The sequence below is a fragment of the Rosa chinensis genome, chromosome 1 (genome assembly GCF_002994745.2).
Source record: "Rosa chinensis cultivar Old Blush chromosome 1, RchiOBHm-V2, whole genome shotgun sequence".
Taxonomy (NCBI): Eukaryota; Viridiplantae; Streptophyta; class Magnoliopsida; order Rosales; family Rosaceae; genus Rosa; species Rosa chinensis.
In genome coordinates, this window is record NC_037088.1 from 20,880,616 (window position 1) to 20,902,376 (window position 21,761).

General features: G+C 37.5%; 1 protein-coding gene across 1 annotated transcript; it reads right to left on the reverse strand.

Moving 5' to 3' along the window:
* Positions 1-621: 621 nt before the first annotated feature.
* On the reverse strand, positions 622-21,480 carry LOC112203486. The gene is made up of 15 exons (XM_040505411.1): positions 21,420-21,480; positions 20,713-20,887; positions 19,850-19,981; positions 18,994-19,113; positions 18,733-18,819; positions 18,435-18,557; positions 18,177-18,297; positions 17,970-18,095; positions 16,954-17,088; positions 16,434-16,585; positions 16,172-16,312; positions 8,841-9,161; positions 8,457-8,557; positions 8,085-8,411; positions 622-799 (listed from the first exon to the last, which is right to left on the reverse strand). Exons 2-15 carry the CDS (start codon positions 20,854-20,856, stop codon positions 622-624), a joined length of 2,208 nt encoding a protein of 735 aa, XP_040361345.1. The 5' UTR covers positions 20,857-20,887; positions 21,420-21,480.
* Positions 21,481-21,761: the final 281 nt, after the last annotated feature.

Below are 21,761 nucleotides of genomic sequence, written 5' to 3' on the forward strand. Positions count from 1 at the left end.
GGTTAATAACATATTTATAATTGTAACTTTCAAACATGAATAACTAAATATTTATTATTTTTTTTGTTTTTTTCACTAACAGTGTCTGGACACTTAGCGGACTTTCAATATGATACCTCAACTTACAATGTTATTAATGTGATACTAACAGTTTCTGGACACTTAGAGGACTTTCAATTATAACTTAAACATACAATATTATCAACATGATACCTGAACTCATACCTGTGGCCAATTTTCGTCACAAAGTTGTTAACTTGACCACGTGTAACGCACATGAGGCACTAAATGAGAGCAAAAAAATTGATTTACCCTTAAAAGTTATTTTCTTTTTTCCTTCTTCTTCCTCCTGATTTGAATCATCAAGACCTCAAACTCATTGATGCCTAGTAACTACATAATCATATATATCATCAAAAACTACATAATCATATATAAGAACACTATACTGAGTAATTCACATATATGAAAATGGTTAGCTTCCGATGAACATATTTAATTAATTACTTCGATTAGGAGTAATTTACACAAGGAACACTCATTCCCCCAAATCCAACACAACAATTGATAGGATCGAATCAGAACATGAAGGTTTAGCTTAGAACATGAATAAACTCATCCTCAGATGGATGGTGACATTGTTAGTGGCCTCTCCCAGCTCGCAGTGTGTGGCTGATTCTTAGGCTCGATGATGGCATGCGGAAGCCGTGGGACTGCCACGAGGCGTGGATGGAGCGCGGCGGCTCCAGCACTGTCGGATACAGCTTCGAGCTTGTGGCGAGATTCTGAAGCAGAGTCTCTGGTCCAAATGCCAAGCATTGAACAGAAAATGGAGATGAGATGAAGACTGCTACTGCTTTGAGATGGAGATGAGATGAAGATTATCTCTACTAATGTCTTTAGACTTGGATAAGAAATGACAAGTTTTTACTATTACTTGAAGATCGAGGTTAGCTACAACTACTTTGAGATGAAGGTTAGCTCTGCTACTAGTTTGAGATAGAGATGAGAAGAAAGTTAGTTCTGCTGCTGCTTTGGGACTTTCCATTAAGATCACATTTTAAACAAGATCAATGAATTGTAGTTCATGCTCATACACAAGGCAGAATAAAGGGCTAACCAAAAGCACCAAAAATATCAAGGGAAATTCTAGTGTACTTGTGGGTATCTCATACCCACATTTACAAAATTGACAACAAATTTGTTGTCAGAGTGGTAATGTTGAGTCCTATTTTGTGTAATCTTAGTTCTAATAATAGTAATTACACCTCTTACGACATTGTTGCAAGCTTTTGAACAAATTCGTTATCAATGTTGTAATTTTTTTTTAACTATATGTAGATAGTGTAAATGAATTTGATAACTTTTGTTCTCAATGTTGTAATTTTTGTTTAACTATATGTAAATAGTGTAAATGAATATGGTAACTTTTGTTCTCAATGTTGTAATTTTGGTTCAAATAATTGTAATTTTTTGTTCAAATAGTTGTAAATGAGTGTATGAGATACCCACAAGTACCTTAGCTTGTCTCAAATATCAATACTAGAGATCGAAACACATCCAAATCAACCTCTCCTCCCTAATACAATAAAACAATACGCCGTGTTGTACTCTCTTGGGCTGAGCTCTCCGTTTGGGGAGGATAGTGGAGTATGTATTGCGCTTCCCCTTCTTCCATGCTTCTTTTAATTGATCCTTGAAACAAAAAATTAGAATCGATTAATTAAATTAACAAGAATAGTAAGGGAACCAAAACTGGAGAATAATGGTTAAGAAGATTGAAATTACCAGAAGATGGTGCACATCATCTGTGAGGAAGACGATGATCAAATTTAAAATAAACATCATAATTATTGGAACACAACTTTCGTTTTGTAAAAATATCAACCGAAAAAAAAGAAAAAAGAGAAGGGGAACGGTACCAAATAGACACTGTCTTTGAATGCCTGCCCCAGTCGGACGAGCAGTGATGCGGCATCATTTCGAGCGGAACTGCGGAAGATGAGGGTTGAGCAGCGAGGGAGGTGGAAGGCGATTTTGGTCTTGGAGTCGAGGTGGAAGGCAATTTCGGTGGTCGATGAGAATCGCTGAGAATTCACACTCCACTGGCAACATCGTCGATGATGAGAGACTTGCAGACGTTGAGAACAGCGAGGCTGGGTGCTTGACAACGCCCTCTCTCGCTAGTCGCTAACTTAGCCTCTTCGGCTAGATTCACGATTGCCGAGACTGCCGTTTCTCTTAGTTTCACATCCTCCGAAGCTATTTTCGACAGATCAAACTGAATCCGAATTAAGGTCATAGCACTCGCTGAAACCCTAGGTGGTCGTCGGAGTAGTTGAACTGAGCTTCTTCACCAGCGCCAATTGAAAGGGCAAAGCTTCCCAAGCTCTGCGTTAAAAATGAAGTCGATTTACGGGGCCAATCAACTGAAATTGAGGGAGACAGAGAGAGTCAAGTAGGGAAAGGGGTCTTATATTGGAGTTAGCGTACCACACAGTGGCATCGCGATAATTTTAATAAAAAATTATTTTGAGTCATAATTGTGCATGAAAGATTAGAGAGTAGGTCTGCTTCATTCCTCTTGAGCCTGGGCTCCGTGTCCTTATTTGTATGAAACTTACAAAAGTTGGGTTTTTTGTTTTTCCAACTTTTGTCCGGTGCTACTATGTATTTTTCTAATAGAAATTTCACCATTAAAATAAGCCCCATCGAGCTGATTTGGCGTGGATGGAGTTGCCACATCAGCGAGTTAACGGCCAATTTGGACAGAGACTAAACAAATTGGACCTTTAGGTGATAATTGAGAGTGCATGGATCATTTTGTTTAAATTAGAAGTCAGGGATTGAAGTGATTATATCTCAAAATTACAGTGTAGTAAGTGGAATGTAGTAAAAAAAAAATATCATTGATTATGGTATGAATAGAATAAGAGAAGGGTGCGGCTATTGCCACCCTACCATTTTCTTAGTTCACCCTACAAACATTTGAATTATTGAAATACTATTACCCAAGTGTAAAATAATTAATAAGTACACTAATTTTCTAAAATCCAAATATGTAAGAAAAAATAAATATATAAGTAATTAATTAAATGTTTGTTACTTAATTTTTCATTGGATAACATTAATCTTTATCTTCTCCACCCAAATTTGAATTTATTACTATTTTTTTGTCTTTTCGTTGCATCCTCATCGTTAATTCGTTATTCAATTCACAAAACCATTACCTTTAACTTCATCAAAATCTTTGCAATATTTTTTGTGAACACCGAAAGTAAAAATTTAAAACACGAAGAAAAAAAAAATCAATCTCTTCTTCAAAAAAAAATCAATCTATTCTTCATTGATCATAGTTGTAAATTTACTAATCTTTTTACATAGATTGAAATAGAGAACATTGAAATTGAAAGAAAAAATTAAAAAAATGGGAGTAAATCAGATTATGATTTTATTAGGAAACTTTAATAAATTTTAATTTTTTTATGAGTATAAATTAAATGAGAGAGTTTCACTAAAAATATTTATTTTTTAATTAGATATGTCATATAAGGATATTTTTGGAAAGAGAAATGGGTTAAATCAATAAATTTAATAATTAAAATTAAAATGTAGGGTGTAATGAGCAAATAGGATGAACAAAGAAAATGGTAGGGTGACAATAGCTGCACCCATAAGAGAATATTCTCTGGAGACAATAAGCTAAAGACCGGATCTTGCCGGCCGATGCTACAAGAAACAATGCCCCCAACAGGCTTTCCATTATTTTGAGGAGGTCAGAAAATCTTTGATACAGTCAAGGTTTTAAATTTCTCCGAAATTTCAGTAATTTCTGTAATTTTGAAGTACCGAAACGAAATTCATATGCTATATCATTTCCGTCAGATGTTTCCCGAAATTTTCCGTACATTTCCACGAAATTCTTAATTTCTGAAATATCTACACACACAATATATATTTAAAAATTCACACCGAAATTTTGTCCGAAATTTCTCTAAAATTTCTGTTAAATTTTTATGTCACCTACAATGAATTTTTACTTCATACTTGTATAGAGAAAATATAAAATTTTGATTTTGATTTTTTTTTTTTGCAATCAAGTTGAATACAACAAAAAGGTTAGTTGAATGCTCCAACCGTAACATGATTTCCTTTTTGCTGCGTCTCAAATATTGTATGCTTCATACACTGTAACATCATATTAGGTAATTCCACAATATCCGATATATGGATTGCATGTGGAAAGGGAACAACACGTACACATACAATAACCATGTGATGAAGTATGAAAATCATTTCCAAAATTCATGTACTTGGGAGCAGTATTGTATGATATTAAATGAAAGCAGTTCAACTAGCTACATCGAACCACATCATAGTAGCTTTTATATTCCTTTTGTTGTACTCGTTCATTTTCATTCATGGGGTTTTGGTTTTACGTGCCCCGCCCCACCTCCTTGTAATTTTCTAATTATTAAAAAACGTAAATCATATTTACATTATCAATATACAACACATTATCAATACACAGATAAAAACACTAGTTTAACAACCTAGTACATGATGCGGTAAAAGCAAGCGCATAATTTAACCTTAAAAATATCATTAGTAGTATAAGCAAATAGGGATCGTTCTATTCCGGAGATTGAGGGTACACCTGTCAATGTAGGACAATTAAACAATTAATAAAAACACAAAGTATATTATTTACAAAAATAAAACAAAGTATATACATATTCACGAAAAAGGGGGATTTTTGATTTTGGTTTCGAAAATAAACTAAGTTAAGAAAATAATTAAAACACAAAAACATAATTACAAGAATGGAATGAGAGAAACAAAGATCAAAACCGAAACTATGATCAAATTCGATTAAACCCTAATATTGTTCATCTAAGTCATGAGAAAGGAGTTGATCATGTGAAATATTCGAAAGCAAATAATTTCCCATTTTTTACTTTTCAATGCTAATTAACCTAAGTGAAAGCACAAAGATTAATCCTATCAAACATGTAATCAAGCCCTAGAAAGCTAATCAATCATGACATGTTTAACGCATTACACACATAGAAGGGCTATCAACTCAAGTGTGCAACTTAGTATGAAAAAGTCCACCTAATTGCAATCCTCTTTAATTAAATTCGATTTTTGTCCAAAACCTTTACTACTTCGATTCAAGTTACACAAAACAAAAAGTTGATTTCATGTTCTTAATCCTAGCACCATTCATATCAAAACCCTAAGTGTTTCGAACCACATAAGATTAAAATACAAAAGATATCTATAAAGCAAATTTAATTAAACAAACTCACATAAGCAACTCTCGAATTACAATATAAGAGTCGAAATTCTCATTTAATCATAAAAATTCCAGAAATAATAATTTTGTTCAATCATGAATGTCAACTAAAACAAAACCAACGAAATTCAAAGCAAAGGTTACAAAGTAGAGGTCGAATTAAACCGTGGATGGAAGATGAGGATGGATGATTTTCGTTGTGATCCTTGAAGCTTGAAAGCAAGTCTTCAATGGTGGATGGTGGAGGAATAGGTCACGGCTCCTTCTTCTCCCTTTGGCCTTGCTTGAACTCCGTGGCTTGCTTTAGAGGATGGAGAGAATTTTCTGAATGAAGAGGTGTTTGTTGTGGTGGTGTTGTTGTGTGATGGTGTTATGGTGTGTAGAATTGTGTAGAGAATGCTCCTATTTATAGGAGGATGGCAACTTAGTCTCCAAGTCTTCAAGATTTATCCACACAGCATTAGCCAATCAGAGAACGCCACGTCAGCTCTGCTATGTCATCCAACCAATAAGAAACCTCCAATTTAACACCTTGATTTAGGGAGATTATTTTTGAATTAATTGCATGATTATTTTCTGATTTATCTCCTCAAATAACTATCCAATCATGCCACACAGCTTCGACCAATCACAGAATGCCATGTCAGCTCTGCCATGTCACTCAACCAATCAAAAAGCTCCAAAATAAATCCATAATCTTTCCAAATATATTATTGCTGATTTTCCCAAGATTTAATCTGATTTTTCTCTTAATTTTCGGCCAAAATACTCTTGAGTGAAAATAGGAATGAATCTGGACTTGTTTTGGACTTTTTCTCCCTTAAATCTCTCCATGGCATCATTATCCTTGATCATCTCTTGATTTTTGACATTAACTCCATAATTTCCCATGGCAAAATCAGCTTTAATTCCCCATAATATCTCCCACGTCATCATGTGGTCTCCTAATGCCTTCGGGTTTCCTAGCCTCATCAGGATTCCTGCGTTGACTGGGATTCCTAGTCGGACCAGGAAAACTCCATTTCTTCATTTCAGCTCCATTTATTCCAAGGTACCTAGAAAATAAAAATTATATTAAAATTTATTTATTTAAGGAAATAACTAAGTAAAATATGAGGAAATAATTATTAAAATGTCGCATTAAAATGCTCCTATCAGTACAGTACTAGTTAATTACTCGTCCATATAAAATATCATAATTCTATTATAAATGTATAATTTTAGAGATGTTACATTGTAAATAGATTTATTATAGGTTAGTTTAGTCTATATAAAAGTTTCATTCAAAAATATCATTTTATAAATGCAATTAATTTGATTTCTTTATTTTTAACCGAAATTTTCTCTGAAATTTCCTTAATTTTGAAGTACCGAAATTTAAACCGAAACCTAAATTTGAAACCTTGGATACAGTTGATCCATCATTTTATCATTTTATGTAAGAAATCCACTCAAGTGCTTGAAGAGTGATTATAACTAATTTTTAAAGAAAAATTAACAACTTAAGGGACGAACTAGATAAACTAGTGTTGCAGAAGAGACTGAAATAAGTGAGAATGAAAACTTGGAGAACAGACATTTTATTAACTTTTTTAATTTAACAAGTGTCTGAAAAATTTTGAGTTATAAAATAATTAGGATCTGGAGTGTGGGTAGATCTTCCTCGAAAAGAAGGAAAACAAAAAAAAAAAACTCAGCCTACAGAACAACTACAACCATTTATCTGTGTTATGAGACGACATTGTTTGTGTTGTACACCAAGAAATGTCCATTGCCAATATAATTTGATACCAATGCGTTTCCTGCCGATGTTAGTGGAGAGAATGCCAACTGAGAGTGCTCAAGGACAAATCCCATGCAGAAACTTTTCCTGTGATGGAAAAAGAATAAGAAAGCAACCAAATACTGTTAGGAAATTAATCCCCCGTCACGCAAGTACTACTAGTAGAGATGGAAATAAGAAATAAGCAAGCCAAGAAGACAGCAAGATTTAACGAGGTTCGGCCAATATCCTTGCCTACGTCCTCGGAGAGTTTCACCTTCACTAATGAGAGATTTACACAAGGACAAGATTACACCGCTCAAATTTATACACAATTCGAGCACTCAAGTTTATACCCAACTCGAGCCCTTATATCCAATCGGATACCCCTTGTACACCCTCTCTCAACCTAGAAGATTACTCTACCCCAAGAGCCATTCACACAACTCACTTTTTCTTCTATACACGAAGACCTGAGTTGCTCACAAAGAAATTGTTTCTGCTCTCTCCTTACTCTCTTTGTGCTTCTGCCCTCTAACCTCAATGTTGCCGATATGGGGAATATATATATATATATATATATATATCAAGCTCAGCAGTTCTCTCTCTCTCCCGCTCCAAGAGAAAGATTAGGAACAAAGGAATAGTTGCATGCTTTCACTTTCCACTTTTCCTTTTTCCTTCATGCTTTCACTTTCCATGTCTTTCCCCTGTTTTCTGCATGTTTTCCAGCCACTTTGCTTTTTCCTTTTGCAGCTGGCCCATCAATCTCCCACATGCTTTCCTTTTGTAAGGAGGGACATATCTAACAATCTCCCCCTCCCGACTTAGACGGAGAGCTCCGCATCACTACTTCAATCCTTGAAGTCATCTCAATCCGAGACACAACTTGTTATACCCACAAGCATTCTATTGGCCTTCTAGTTGTGCAGTTACACATAATCAGAGTCAATTGCATTTGGTCCTAGCTCCCCTGATTCAGTCGGCTAATACCATGTGTAACTGCCCCGAGGCAACGATCACCTGTTGGCTCTGAAGAGGGACCTCGACTTGACCCCTTCCCTAGCAGGATTTACCCTCTCACCATCGTCTGAAACTTGGAAACTTGTCACTGGAGTCTCTGCTATGCTCGCAAACGAGACCCGCTTCAGGTACCTGCATCCTCGTGCACACCGTTTCCCTTCAACCTTCGAGGTCTGAGTTTTTCCTATCAGACGGAACATACTTCCACACTTTTCTCCCTTCATTAGGACCATGCAGCCACGTGATATTTTCATAGCTCCCCCTGCTGATGAAACCCTGCAGCCCTTGGAGTCTAGCTGGCTCAAGGATACTAAATTTCTCCGGAACCTTGGGACGTATACAACATCAGTCTAGCAGTCCTTCTAGACTGACTGCATCTCAGCATGCAATGCACTTGTGGCGTTCTCTAGTCTATCATGTGCACATTTCAATTTGTGCTTTTCTTGAAGGGTCACGCTGATTTCCTCTGAGGACTGCACAAACAGATATTAAAGATCTCAACATGATAGACACACAACAATTAGGGATTGAATCCCTTCATCTATGTGTGCAACATATACATAAATATGAGCACATCACATCACATCCTCAACTAATCCCCATTATAGTGGTCCTCATTAGAAGGGCTCCCTTATTTCCATTCTATATAATATTTGGAAATTTTGATATTTGAGGATCTGCTTTCTGATGTGCCAAAAAGAAATTGTCAAGACTATTCGAACATATAAGTTATGTCAAGGGTGGAAACTCAAATACCTGTATAGAGACGATGCTTTGCAAAATACAGTCAATCTCTGCCTTGAATGAAGACATAATTTGCCAAATTTTGTCATCCTTATGCAACAAGAGAAGAACTGAAACGATTGCTTCTACCCTGCTTGAAATGTCTGTTTCATAGTGGGTATGATCGCAAGGTAAAATTGACAAACTTTCATTTATCCATGACCCCAACATCTTCGACACAAGACCCAGAAGTCTGTGACTTTTAACAAATAAGAAAAAGCAAGGAACAAGATAATAACAGCATGCACTCGAGGAAAGGGAACCAGAGGCCTTCCCATCATCTTCAGCAATGCACTGCATCAGAAGGCAAAAAACTGAAAGTATTATGACCTCAACAAGGTAGAGGACCTAACATTATATAGAAAGGAGAAGTATGCATGAAGGCACAACATGTAGCACGTTACATTAAAAAACATATAGAAATAAGTCAGCACCACATGCTGCAACAAATACATCATCAAAATGACAACTATCTAATAACAATTGTGCCCGTCATCTTTTGGGTTCTTCTCAGCTCCTCTTTGGGTATCAGTGTTGTCTTAGTTTAGTGAGAGTTCATATCCTGCTGTCTTTTCATATTACATTGCTGTGGTTCCTAAACGGTTTGTCTTGATATCTTTTTAGAATCAAGTACAACATAAATCCTTGATTCTGTTTTCTAGGTAGTTAGGACAATTTTTCTCCCTTAAGTGGACATCTGGTTCTATGTTGCACGATTCCATTTTATTAACAGCATCTTGTTTCTTAATAAAATAAAGAAATAAATGATATGGATATGAAACTAGACTCAAACTATAATGCTAAACTTGATCAAAGGGAAAAAATGAATGATACCATTAACATGTTGTAGGAGAATAGAATTGTGTTTATTATTGATAATAGGAGCCCTTTATATAGGGAGTTTACAGAGTACACAAAAGGTAACAGAATCAGAATACAATTAGTATACCTAGGGTACTTTCCTATTACAACTCTAAACCCTAGTTTGTAGAGGCACACATTATGTCGATATCCTTCAACACTCCCCCTTGTGCCGCTCAAACTTGGTGATGACGCTTTGATTGTTGCCTCGTTAAAAACCTTGCCAGGTAAGAAAAACCCCGTGGGACAAAAATAACCTTGGTCGAAGGACAAAAAGAGCACAACACGTCCTTCACTCTTCGAGATCGAACATGTAGACATCATGCCTCCCCCTGATGTCAATATCTCCCCCTGATTGCTACAATCATGGGAGTTCGGATAACTTTCTCAATCCGATGCTCTTTACATGTTTCTCGAAAGTGGATTTTGGTAACGACTTAGTAAATAAGTCCGCTACATTATCCTCTGATCGGATTTGGTTCATTTCAATATTTAGAAATGCTTGTTGTCATTTCGATGGAGGGGAGGAGGAGCACGGAAGGTGGCATTTTGCCTTGTGGGGTCCGATCCCATACTTCCGTCATCTCTTTTCTCTGTAGAGATAGAACAAGCCCATATCAATCGTACCTCTCAAGTATCGAAAGATTGTCTTTATACCAATCTAAATGGTGTTGCGTTGGCGCGGGGCTATATCTAGCCAACAAGTTCATAATAATTGAGGTGTCCGGTCTTGTATTGTGCTAAGTACAATAATGCGCCTATTGTACATAAGTAAGCACTTCTGCTATTAACACGTCTTCGTCATCATCCCTGGGACGAAACGGATCCCTTTTAGGGCCAAGACTGCGGACGACCATGGTGCATCCTTGACTTTATCAAAAATGTCTATTGACACGGTATACAAGTTCTGAATCTAGATAGAACCGTGTTCTCCCAAGGTCCTTACTCTCAAACTCGGATTTCAGGTATTCAGCGGTTTCCCTTACTTCTCAAGGGTTCCAATTATGTTTATCAACATAAACCGCGACAATTGCAAATCCGGAACTTGTCATGGAAACGCGTGGGCATAGTTCATCATATCCCTTCCCAATCAAGTAGTCATTTTAGTGAGCATTTCAATCTCGTTGCAAATGCGCTCCGTGGTCGAGAGCCACTTGACTTGGGTAAATAAAGTCCACAAGAACCTTCATTATATTCCGTATCTAGATCCCCATAGAGATACGTAGTGACCACATTCGTAAGCTGCATGTTCAGTTATTTGGAAACTACCAAACTGACAAGGTAGTGGAGTGCAATGACATCCATTACGAGAGAATATGTCTTCTCGTAGTCGATTCCAGGGCGTTGTGAGAAACCTTGCGCCATAAGGTGAGATTGCCATCTCTTTTTCTCATCACACTATCTAACGAAGACCTATTAATGTCAATAGGTTTTATGTTAGGAGGTGTTGGCATCTCAGGCCCTAAATCATTCCTCTTCGTTAGTGAATCCAATTCAACCTGGATCGCATCTTTCCATTTAGGCCAATTTTCTCTACGTTGGCATTCTTCAACGGAGTAAGGTTCGATGTCATTGGTCTCAATAATTCTACGTCCTCATGTACACTAGTGTAGTTCATAGAGATCTCTATATTCTTAGGAATTGGTTCTAACATTGAGGCGTCCCCCAACGATGTCTCTTGGACATAACCACAATCCAAAATATTCTCATGAGACAGATTATGAGTATCAATGATCAATGGATCAAGTTGTGCCAAACTCGCTCTCTTCTTAGGGCGAGAATCCATCGAACCTATGGGTCTCCTACTCTCTCTAGCGGAACCCATGGCCTATGACGCCATTATGCCACCTTTGTGGCGTCACCATACTACCATCCATGGTAGTGGTGCAGTACCCATCTTCTCTGGGTGGCACCATGTCCTCTTGTGGGGACATCAATCCTTGCAGGCATGTTTGCAGCAGGTATATGTGATCTCGTCACTTTTAGGGGATCAAGATGAGACATAGTGGGGACAGACCACGACAATTCCTGTCGTTCCTGTTGAACATTGACGTTCTAATCTCCCCCTAACGACGGGAAGACTGTCTCATCAAAGTGACAATTCCCAAATCCAGCGAAATAGAGATCGCCTGTCAAGGGTTCTACATAGCGGACTTATAGTTGGAGACTCATGTCCAACAAATATATATATGCATTCGTTGCAATGACTAATGTTGATGCGCTGTGGCGACGCAATTGGCACATGAACCGCACACTCAAATATGCATAAATACGAGATATTAAACTCGAACCCAGTCACTAGCTGTAACGCAAATAAAAGTTGAGTGGCTGCTATGAGTCGTAGACGAATTAGCATAGCTGCATGCGATATTGCATAACCCAAGCGGAAATATTGGTGCGCATTACCAATGTCTGGGCTACCATTGTAGTCGTTTAATGGTGGCTTTTCCGCGAGACCAATTGGGTGTGTACATAGAAATATGATACTTGATATCAATACCCAATGATATGCAATAGTCATCGAAAACTGTCGATGTAAACTCTCTAGCATTATCAAGTCAAATTGACTGAATGGGATGATCTGGGTAGTGAGCCCGTAGCCATATGTTATGTGCTAGGAGTGTAGTATAAGCAGCATTACGAGTGGATAATGGCACAACACGTGACCATCGTGTTTGCATATCAACTAATACCATAAAACATCTATATGGTCCGCAAGTTAGTTGATCAAATCCATAGAATTCCCGTAGATTCTTTGTGAGAATGGAATTATTTCCTCATCTCCTTTGCATAGGATGGTCTCAATCCTAAATAACAGGCTTTACAGAACGAAATATGGGCTTTATAATCAACCAATAAAGGTTTTGGTGAAGCCATAGTGTCACAATAGACTTGAGAAGTAGATAGAGGAGTTTATGGCGTCAATGCCATGTATTTGCCGCAGGGGGTAGGCGGCACAGGCCATGTATGGCCTATCTTTGCACAATCATGGCGCCATGAGGCGCATGTGCAGCTCCTCGAACCAATTCTTGGTTCCTACTTTTCTTCGTTCTGAAAATGGATGTCCGTGTAAAGTCTTTAATACATAGATCATCATGTCAAAGCCTATATGTGTCGAAATCCCATAAGTCGTCTCTCATGACATAGTTGGATTCAATAACTCAAATAGTGGTTGCATACAACCCACTAGAGCGACACATAAGTTTCTCTAATACTCGTTTATGTCCGTAGTCATTAGAGGTGATGCAAAGGAACTCTGTCCATTCTTATAATGTGTTTCCACATGAAAACCATTGGCTCTATAAAGTTCGAATTAAGGTATGTCCAAGACATTAAGTAAAAGAATTGACACTTTATTAATAGCCAATGATTACATCAAAGTTTCCAGAGTCTAATCCAAAATAAAATCAAAGTAAGACACATTGTAGTCACTCTATCCATTTGGTAACTCCAATCAAATATGACCAGGAAAGTAGAGAGAGATGTTGGTGGAGCAAGACTCTCTTAAGTACCAATAATCTCAATGACTTTCCTAGACATCACATTTTATTGGGTCCGCCACATAAGAAAGAGTTTAAGACAATTGTCATTTATTGACTAAGGCAAATTGCCATTACAAAAGTTCTTGGAAAAATAAAAAGGACTAATCTAATCAAAGTCTGTTGCATCCATGTGCATTTCATCTTCAGCTTTGAAGTCCTCTATGGTGAGATTGACATCTCCACCATCTTCTTCTTCTTCTGCAAGGTACACTTCTTGCTCTCTCAGGTCTCTATATGCCCTGTAGCTTGCAGCTAGTTCCTCGCTTGCCTTGCATTGCTTGAACCAATGCTCAATTGATCTACATCGATGACACTCATCATTGCGGTTGCCTCCCTTTAATTGAGGTGCACGTTGTGCACGTTGCGGGCGTTCCCTAGGAGGGTTGGTGCCACCACCACAACCCATTGAGCCACCATTACGGCTAGGGATACCACGACCCCCTCTCCCACGTGTGGCATTACCACCACGTGTATCCGCACCAAACTTGCGGTTTCCTTCCTGGTTAGGGAGGTTATATGGGCCCAAACGTCCCTCATGTCCCCCATTCTTAGGGTACCGCTCCTTGCGCCCTCCTTTGGGTGCATTATAATTCGCCTCATGAACGCTCTTAGTTCCAATGGGCCTTGAATTATAATTCCTCACGAGTATGTTATCATGTTTCTCAGCTACAGATATAATATTAATAAGCTGATGGAACCTCGTGATCCGTCCAGCATTGACTTCAGTACGGTATTGCTTTGATACCACAATGGCTGAAACGGGGAAGGTGGAGAGAGTTTTCTCAATTAGCTCTTGCTCTGTGACAGGTTGTCCACAAAACCTCAACATGGACTGTATGCGAAGAGCTTCTGAATTATATTCAGCAACAGACTTGAAGTCAGCAAAGCGCAGATTGTTCCATTGAACCTTCAAGTCAGGGAGGAGGGAATCTTGGACATTGCCAAAGCGCTCTTCTAGCGCTACCCATAGCTCTCTTGCATCCTTGATCGACATATACTCCAATCTGAGTGCCTTGTCCATATGGCGTCGCATCAAGATAACTGCTTGAGCATGCTTTGTAGATGTTCGGTTGAACATAAGATCCGGGTTAGGTGCCTGGATTATGGGTAAAATTCCCTTTGAAGTGAGATGGTTCTCAACATCGGTTACCCAACTGTGGTAATCCGAGCCTGTTGAGTCAAGCATGGGAAAGTCGAGTCTAGGTTCATTCGACATCCTGAAAATAAGAAGAGAAGATATATTAGTTTCGGAGCTAAACTTCCACGAAAACTAAAATAATAAGATTCCCGAGCTATACTACCAAGAAATCATTTTCCAAGAATCTCTTTTGGATTAGACCAACAATGATGTTTAATATGGTCACAATTTGATGCTTACGGACGCTCTTAGTCCAAGCATTGTGAACGCTCTTAGTTCACACGAACACTCTTAGTTCGTTTAATTATGAACACTCTTAGTTCATACGAACACTCTTAGTTCGTTAAGCGTGAATCCCCACAATTCCGCTTCGTTAAGTACTCATAATCATTTGGCAACATATATTCCAATATTATACAGAAAATAAAAGGAATTTAAATACAAGAAAGCAGGAACTTTAATCGTAAAAACTTACTTGATAATTTGAAGTTTTGCTTCACAATTCTTTATACACGCGCGTGTTGATGCAGGCGTGTAGCTAAATTAGAATTGCTGGAATCTGGTCGGAAAATTGGCAGTTGGTGAGCTGCCCTTCTCCCTTCTTTTTTCTTCTTCCTCCCCCTTTTTTTTTTTTTTTCGGGCCCAGCCCTTCTCTTCTTTTTTTTTCTTTTTTTTCGGGGCCGGGTCCCTCTCCTTTTTTTTTCGGTCTTCTTCTTCCTTCTTTCCTCTGTTCTTCTTCTTCTTCTTTCTGGTCTTCCTTCTTACTTCCTTTCCTCTGTTATCTACTGCGTCTTCTTCTTCTGGGCTGCAGCGATGGGACGTTTGCAGATGGGGGACGCGGAGGTGTAGGCTGCTGGAGTGGGCTGCTGCAGGCGGGTCGAGATCGGTCGGTGCTGCCGGCGGCTGCGAGTGTGCGAGGCAGCTGGACTGCTCGGCAGGAAAGCTGAAAAGCTGAGGCAGGGAGGCTTGGGCTGCTGCAGATAGGAGGCCGGGGCTGCTGGGCAGGGCGGAGGGCTGCTGGGCTATGCGGAGGAGGGCTGCTGCAGTGAGCTTGCTGCTGCAGTTTCGCCGGTGGTATGGGTGCAGGGAAGCAGGCGGTGTGCTGATCGGAGGAGGGCTGGGGCAGCAGTGGTGTGCGGGTTGCAAGATGCAGGGAGGCTGCGCAGGAGGCTGGGCTGCTGGTGCAGTTCGACGTGGGCACGGGGGCGCTGCTGTTAGTCGACCTCTCCTCTTTTTTTTTTTGCTTTTCTCTTTCTTTTTTTTGTTTTTGGGTTGGCGGCAGTGAAGAAGTTCTAGGGTTTTTTTTTCTTCTGAAGTTAGGGTTAGAACTCGTGCTGATAACGTGTTGTAGGAGAATAGAATTGTGTTTATTATTGATAATAGGAGCCCTTTATATAGGGAGTTTACAGAGTACACAAAAGGTAACAGAATCAGAATACAATTAGTATACCTAGGGTACTTTCCTATTACAACTCTAAACCCTAGTTTGTAGAGGCACACATTATGTCGATATCCTTCAACATTAACATATTTCTTTTTAAAGTAAAGAGTCATCTATGTGCATGCTTGTTATTTCCTTTCATGGAACACTGTGATGTAGATAAAGGAGCGTTTAATGAGAAAGCAAATAATAAGAGATTCAATAATATTTGCAACCCTATAAGTGACACATGCCACAAAACCAAGTATTAATACAAATAAGCAAGTTTTATTTCTACCCTTACGGGGAGGGGAGTGTACACTTAACAAAAAAAGAAACTTACATGCACAATGTCAATAAGATATCGCGGAAGGATTTTGACTAAGCTTACAAAAGCTTGTTCAGAAATTATTGTCTCTTCAGAGTCCAGTGCAATAAGCATCCTAAGCATAGCACAGACATTGTCTAGCGGAAGGTTTTGCAACTGAAGCAAAAATACAAAACAGAGTCAAGAAATGAGGAAAAACAAATTAAAAGGACATTGATGTACAAATTAGTGACAGACACAAGCAAACAATGCCAGCGATTGATGTACATCAACTCACCATTTGATCTAGTACCATTTTTTCTAGTATTTTAAAAACAAGAGAACTATCGCCCATCTGTAACAGACACGAGCAAACAATGCCAGTGATTGATTTAAAAGTCCCCCGATTTGAGATATTCACATCTCTCTCCATAACAGCATTAACATTTTCTGCAAAGATAAAACCCATATAGGTTTAGAAACCAACTAGTTTTTCCATATATCAGGCATGTAGGTTGCACAGTAATTAACATTAAGGCATCAGATATTTTGACAATCAGAAGAACACAGTTCAAAACCATACACATAAGTTCAAAATTCCTTCTCCAAATCTTGGAGCAAGACATACTTGTTCTAAAGTAGTGCTCTAAATGGTTAACAATGTCTTACATATACAATTTAACTGGTACATAGACAAATAACCATATTGCTAATAGATAATTGAAAATAGTTGAGATGAAAGCTGTAAAAATAGACTGGTGTCTGCTAATCATATGCATAACATAAATAGGCAAAAGAAGAACTTCTATTAGAGATACCTGGCAAAACTCTGAAGCGGGAGAGCAAAGTGATGAAGAAACTAATGTGATCCGCAATTTGAATATGTCCAGATTTATAAGCTGAATGCAGGATCTCTATGACTCGAATTATTACATACTGTTCCAATTCTGGACCTGATATGGATAGGTATGAAAGAAAGTATTACAAAAAGTATTCCAATATTGCCAGTACCTCTCTGTACTTCAACAGTGTTCATATCTGCTGGAAAGCATAAAAGAGAACACATAATTCCTCCATAGTTTTAGCATATAAGACAATTACCCTTTAAATGCGTAATCGTATCTTACACACACTATCACCAAATATCATACATAATATACTGATAGTAACATCAAGACTTGAAAGACACATCACTTTTTCCAGTTGAAAGGAAATACCTTCATTCTTCCATGAAAGGTCCAGAAAAGTGATGAAGAAAGATTTTTGAAATGATGTTTTACTTTCACATTAGATTTTCAAAAAGAACGTCATCTTTCAAATTCAGAAATTAAAGCAGATAGGGCTTTTCCTGATTCTTGCTGCAAAAGATAGCTCTATCACCCAATAAAAATCCCATGCACAGAGGAATGTATTTGGTACTACTACCAGTACTACCCTAAAAAAGAATGTCATCTTTCAAATTCAGAAATTAAAGCAGATAGGGCTTTTCCTTATTCTTGCTGCAAAAGATAGCTCTATCACCCAATAAAAATCCCATGCACTGAGGAATGTATTTGGTACTACTACCAGTACTACCCAAGTGTATCCAAATTAGAAACACAAGGTTCCTCCATAAGTTTTTGAGAGAATTGAGTGTCAATCCATTAATGTCAAAGGTTCCTCCATATGTTAATAAGGCAAGAATAATTTGCATATTAAGTGGACACAATTATTTGCACCATGCATGAAAATACCAAAGAGCTTTAAGCAACATTAAATAAAAGCTGATTACAGCATAACAAAGCCTAAGCTGATAAACCATCCAGAATCAAACTGAGGCAGATGAAAAACTTACATAGGCAACAATAAGCTATTGACCTCAACATATGCAAATCCAAATTAGAGATATAACGAAGGCAACAAAGAGAGAGTTCCTGAGATTCTCTGGGCAGCCTTACAAAAGGACCATATATTATATTTCCTACAAGAATGAAACAGAGTACCATAAGAGGCCTAATTGTCAGCGAATGGATGATTAATATTAATGGAATGGTTTATTTACCATCATCTTGATATATGCAGAAAAATTCTTGCAGTGAGAATTGCATGTTGTCATATTCCAATGCAAAGGAATAGTTCATGAAAGCACACTGTCCCAGCCGAAGTAAAAGGTGTAACACAACCTGCAAAAGCATTTGATTCAGAGCAGGACTTTTTTCTTTTTTTTTTGTTTGAAGATCAGGCATTTAACATTGTCAAAAATCAATTATTTGTTCCTAACTGCTTCACTGGTAATTCTTTCACAAGGTTAAATACTCACCTGGGAGTGGGACGTGTTCTTATCACCCAGCAGGATTAGCAACATGGGAAGCTCTCTTATCCAGGCAATCTGAAAGTTTAATATCTCGGGATCCCTTGGATCCAGGTACAGCATGCCTTGTCTCTACGGTTCGTAAGAAAAATAAATATCAAAATCAATTTTAGAGTAGAAAAGAGGGACAGAGAAAAAAAGAAGAAGAAAAAAAAGACTGATTTATTTCTTCTGGTGCATTAGAAATTCTATCTAATATACTAAAAGAAAGCTTGCAGAAATTCAAGGAAAGGTATAGAAGGCTTACAGGAACAACCATCTCCTCCATTGTGGAAAGACAAGCTAATTTTAAAGATGACACAGGATTGCAATCCTTGAATGCCTTAGTAAAAGCCTGCAACCAAGGATGATTCATTAACATCACTTCAAATTTTCACCATTGTATGTGCAACTTAGGAAACTCTGATTGTCTGAAACCAAAAACTAAAATAACAACACAATCAAAGTAAAAAAAATTGTGAAGAAAAGGAATCCGTTTAACATAATATAGTCTAATGAGACAGGTCACCTGAAGAAGACCAGACTTCCAGTCATTTGCCACTTGCGAAACAAGTTTCGGTACAAAAGGAAGAAGTGAAATTATATGCTTCTCCTGGATTGCTTTACCAGAGCGTCTATCACTACAAATCTGCAAACAAATTCCCAATTATTTAAAAGCCATTTAGAATAATAACAATAGAATAACTCAATACAAAAACAGTGTAATCATTTTACCTTACTGCCTACCAGATATACTAATTACACTATATGCATCTTCTATAAATAAAACTATTGAAGCAATTGTAGAACAATAATTTTACGTTGAAACTTGGATCTTGAAAATAACTATCTATCAATTGCATTACTATATCATACACAGCATGCATATTTAGTTGGCTTTTGTCAGGCAAATTAGACAAGCACCAAACCATTATTTGTATGCACAAACCTGACCCACACATCCTTGTACTTAAAGGGAGAGAGATGTCCTTAGGTCTAAGGGGCTCCATTTGACACTATTCATATACATTGCACAAGTACAGATAATTGTGGCTAATAAAATGAGATCAATTTGTCACATTGTCATTAGAAAAGATTTCATTGCTAATGCACGAGCTCATTGTACTGAAACAACAAAACAAGCAAATTGTGACTTGTACAACACAATGAATATTGCTACATGTACCACCATAGGGTTCCCTCTTTCACATTACTGTAAAGATTGAAGAAGAGTAAAATGCTAGTAATTTAAACTACAGATGTATCTGATTATTGCACATTAATCAGTATCTTCAAGAAATGGTTCCAGTACAATGAACAGACCTAACTTTCCAAGAGCATGCAATTTTGTAATTAATATCAAATTTTACAGAGCAAGATCAAACCTTTCCAAGCAGCGCATTCTCTAGAAATTCTAAAAATTTCTCCAACATAACACCGGGAGGGCAGATCCATTTGCTTAAGTGCAGAAATATTTCTGTCATCACACTGTCCAGGACAAAATATGTAACATCATCCTGCCAATGAGAAACAGAAAAGAACTTATTTAAGTTGCAACAGAGAAAGAACAATCAATAAATATCTAGTAAAGAGAAATAGAGATTCCTCACGAAGAGGGAGATGAGCTACAGAGAAGAATATTACAGCACAAATCCTATAAAATTTTTCCTGTAAACAGGTCTCAACAAAATGAGAGTTGCCAAGGTGTTGGCCAAATATAATACTCCCACAGCATAATACAAGACTTCTGGAAACATGCTACAACCTTCGACTAAAACCTCAACATGTTTTGAACTTTTGATACAAATGAACTGAATAGTAGGAATCAAAAATACAATATAGAAATTGCAAGAGATACAAGAAATAACACAGATGAATTAAAACGTACACATGTCAAACAGAGAATATGCTATACCACTAGTAATATAGTTGTCCCAACTTTTACAATATGAAATATTAAAGGTTGATGTTTTAATGGAAACACTGAGGGTGAGAATATACAGCTGTATTGTTAAATATATCTCAACATATCAATTTTGAGAAAATTAGATAGCAAACAATTCAGACAATCATTGTAGCTCAGCACAGAAATATTGAGGATATTATAGATTTTTAATACCATTAAAAACAGGAAGGCCATCACTGATTATACAACAGATTCAAAAGAATGTGACACTGAACCAACCAAGAGACTTGCAAAAAGTAGGCAAGTTAAACGATGAGATCTAAGAAGTACTTCATGTTTTACCTTCTCAGAAAGTTGATTTCTCATGTTCAGGGGAAACAGAACAAGTAACTTCTTCATCAGCGTCAAGGAGATAGTTCCACCCAACATAGCCACATCAAGCTCCCCATGAGAAGGTCGTGATTCTGACGTACCCTCATCAATCATATAAACAAAGAACCGGACTGCATGATTTATACTGTGAAGTATAGACACCATACAATCAAATGATTGCACATCAAGATGTGCACCGGTCTGTACTGCAGGAATAAAATCTTGGAAACAATTGACTAGAACTGGCGCAAGGTCTTTTAGTTTTGGGATGATGAGAGAAAACCCTACATAAAGAAAGAGAGAGGATGATAGGCCAATAGAATGTAAACAGAACACATGAAATAAAATGGAGCTCAGAAGTTGAATGCCTTGTCCCACAAATTAAACTTACTAACAGAATGTAAGGACTAAGGAACAAACTATAGATAATAATATCACAGTGAATTGTAATTTCTCATCTTGTAAGAAACTGTACCAAATGCAAGGCATCAGAAACTAAGGAAATCAGAGTCGCAGACTATGAGACTACTAATATCATATATATAAAGTACTTCATCTGAAAGATCAAGCATTTCAGCTACTAAGTGCATATTGATCCATACACTAGACGAAGGGAATCATCAGCACAACATTATCAATAACACTATATAGATACAAGGCACAAGTATTTGACATACCAGCAGATTCTGCAGGTACATCAGGGTCAAAAGCATGCAGCATCCCTTGTCCAGCATCATTCTATCAAGTAAAAAGTCAAGTATTACTGTACTAGAAAGCCGTTTGCATGACAAAGGAAACAGTTGTAAGCTTAATTCATTAAGCACAATTCAAAGACCCTTTCCCAATGCAAATTGTTCATCCAGCTTTAGAAGTCTGATATGAAATCAGCATAATATAAAGCATGACATAAACATAACGAGTATAAAAGACAATTTCAAAACTTTCACCTGTTTTTTGTATTTGCATATGGACATAAGAAATTTTTTTGACATGTTTGAACAATCTTATTTCTCATGGTA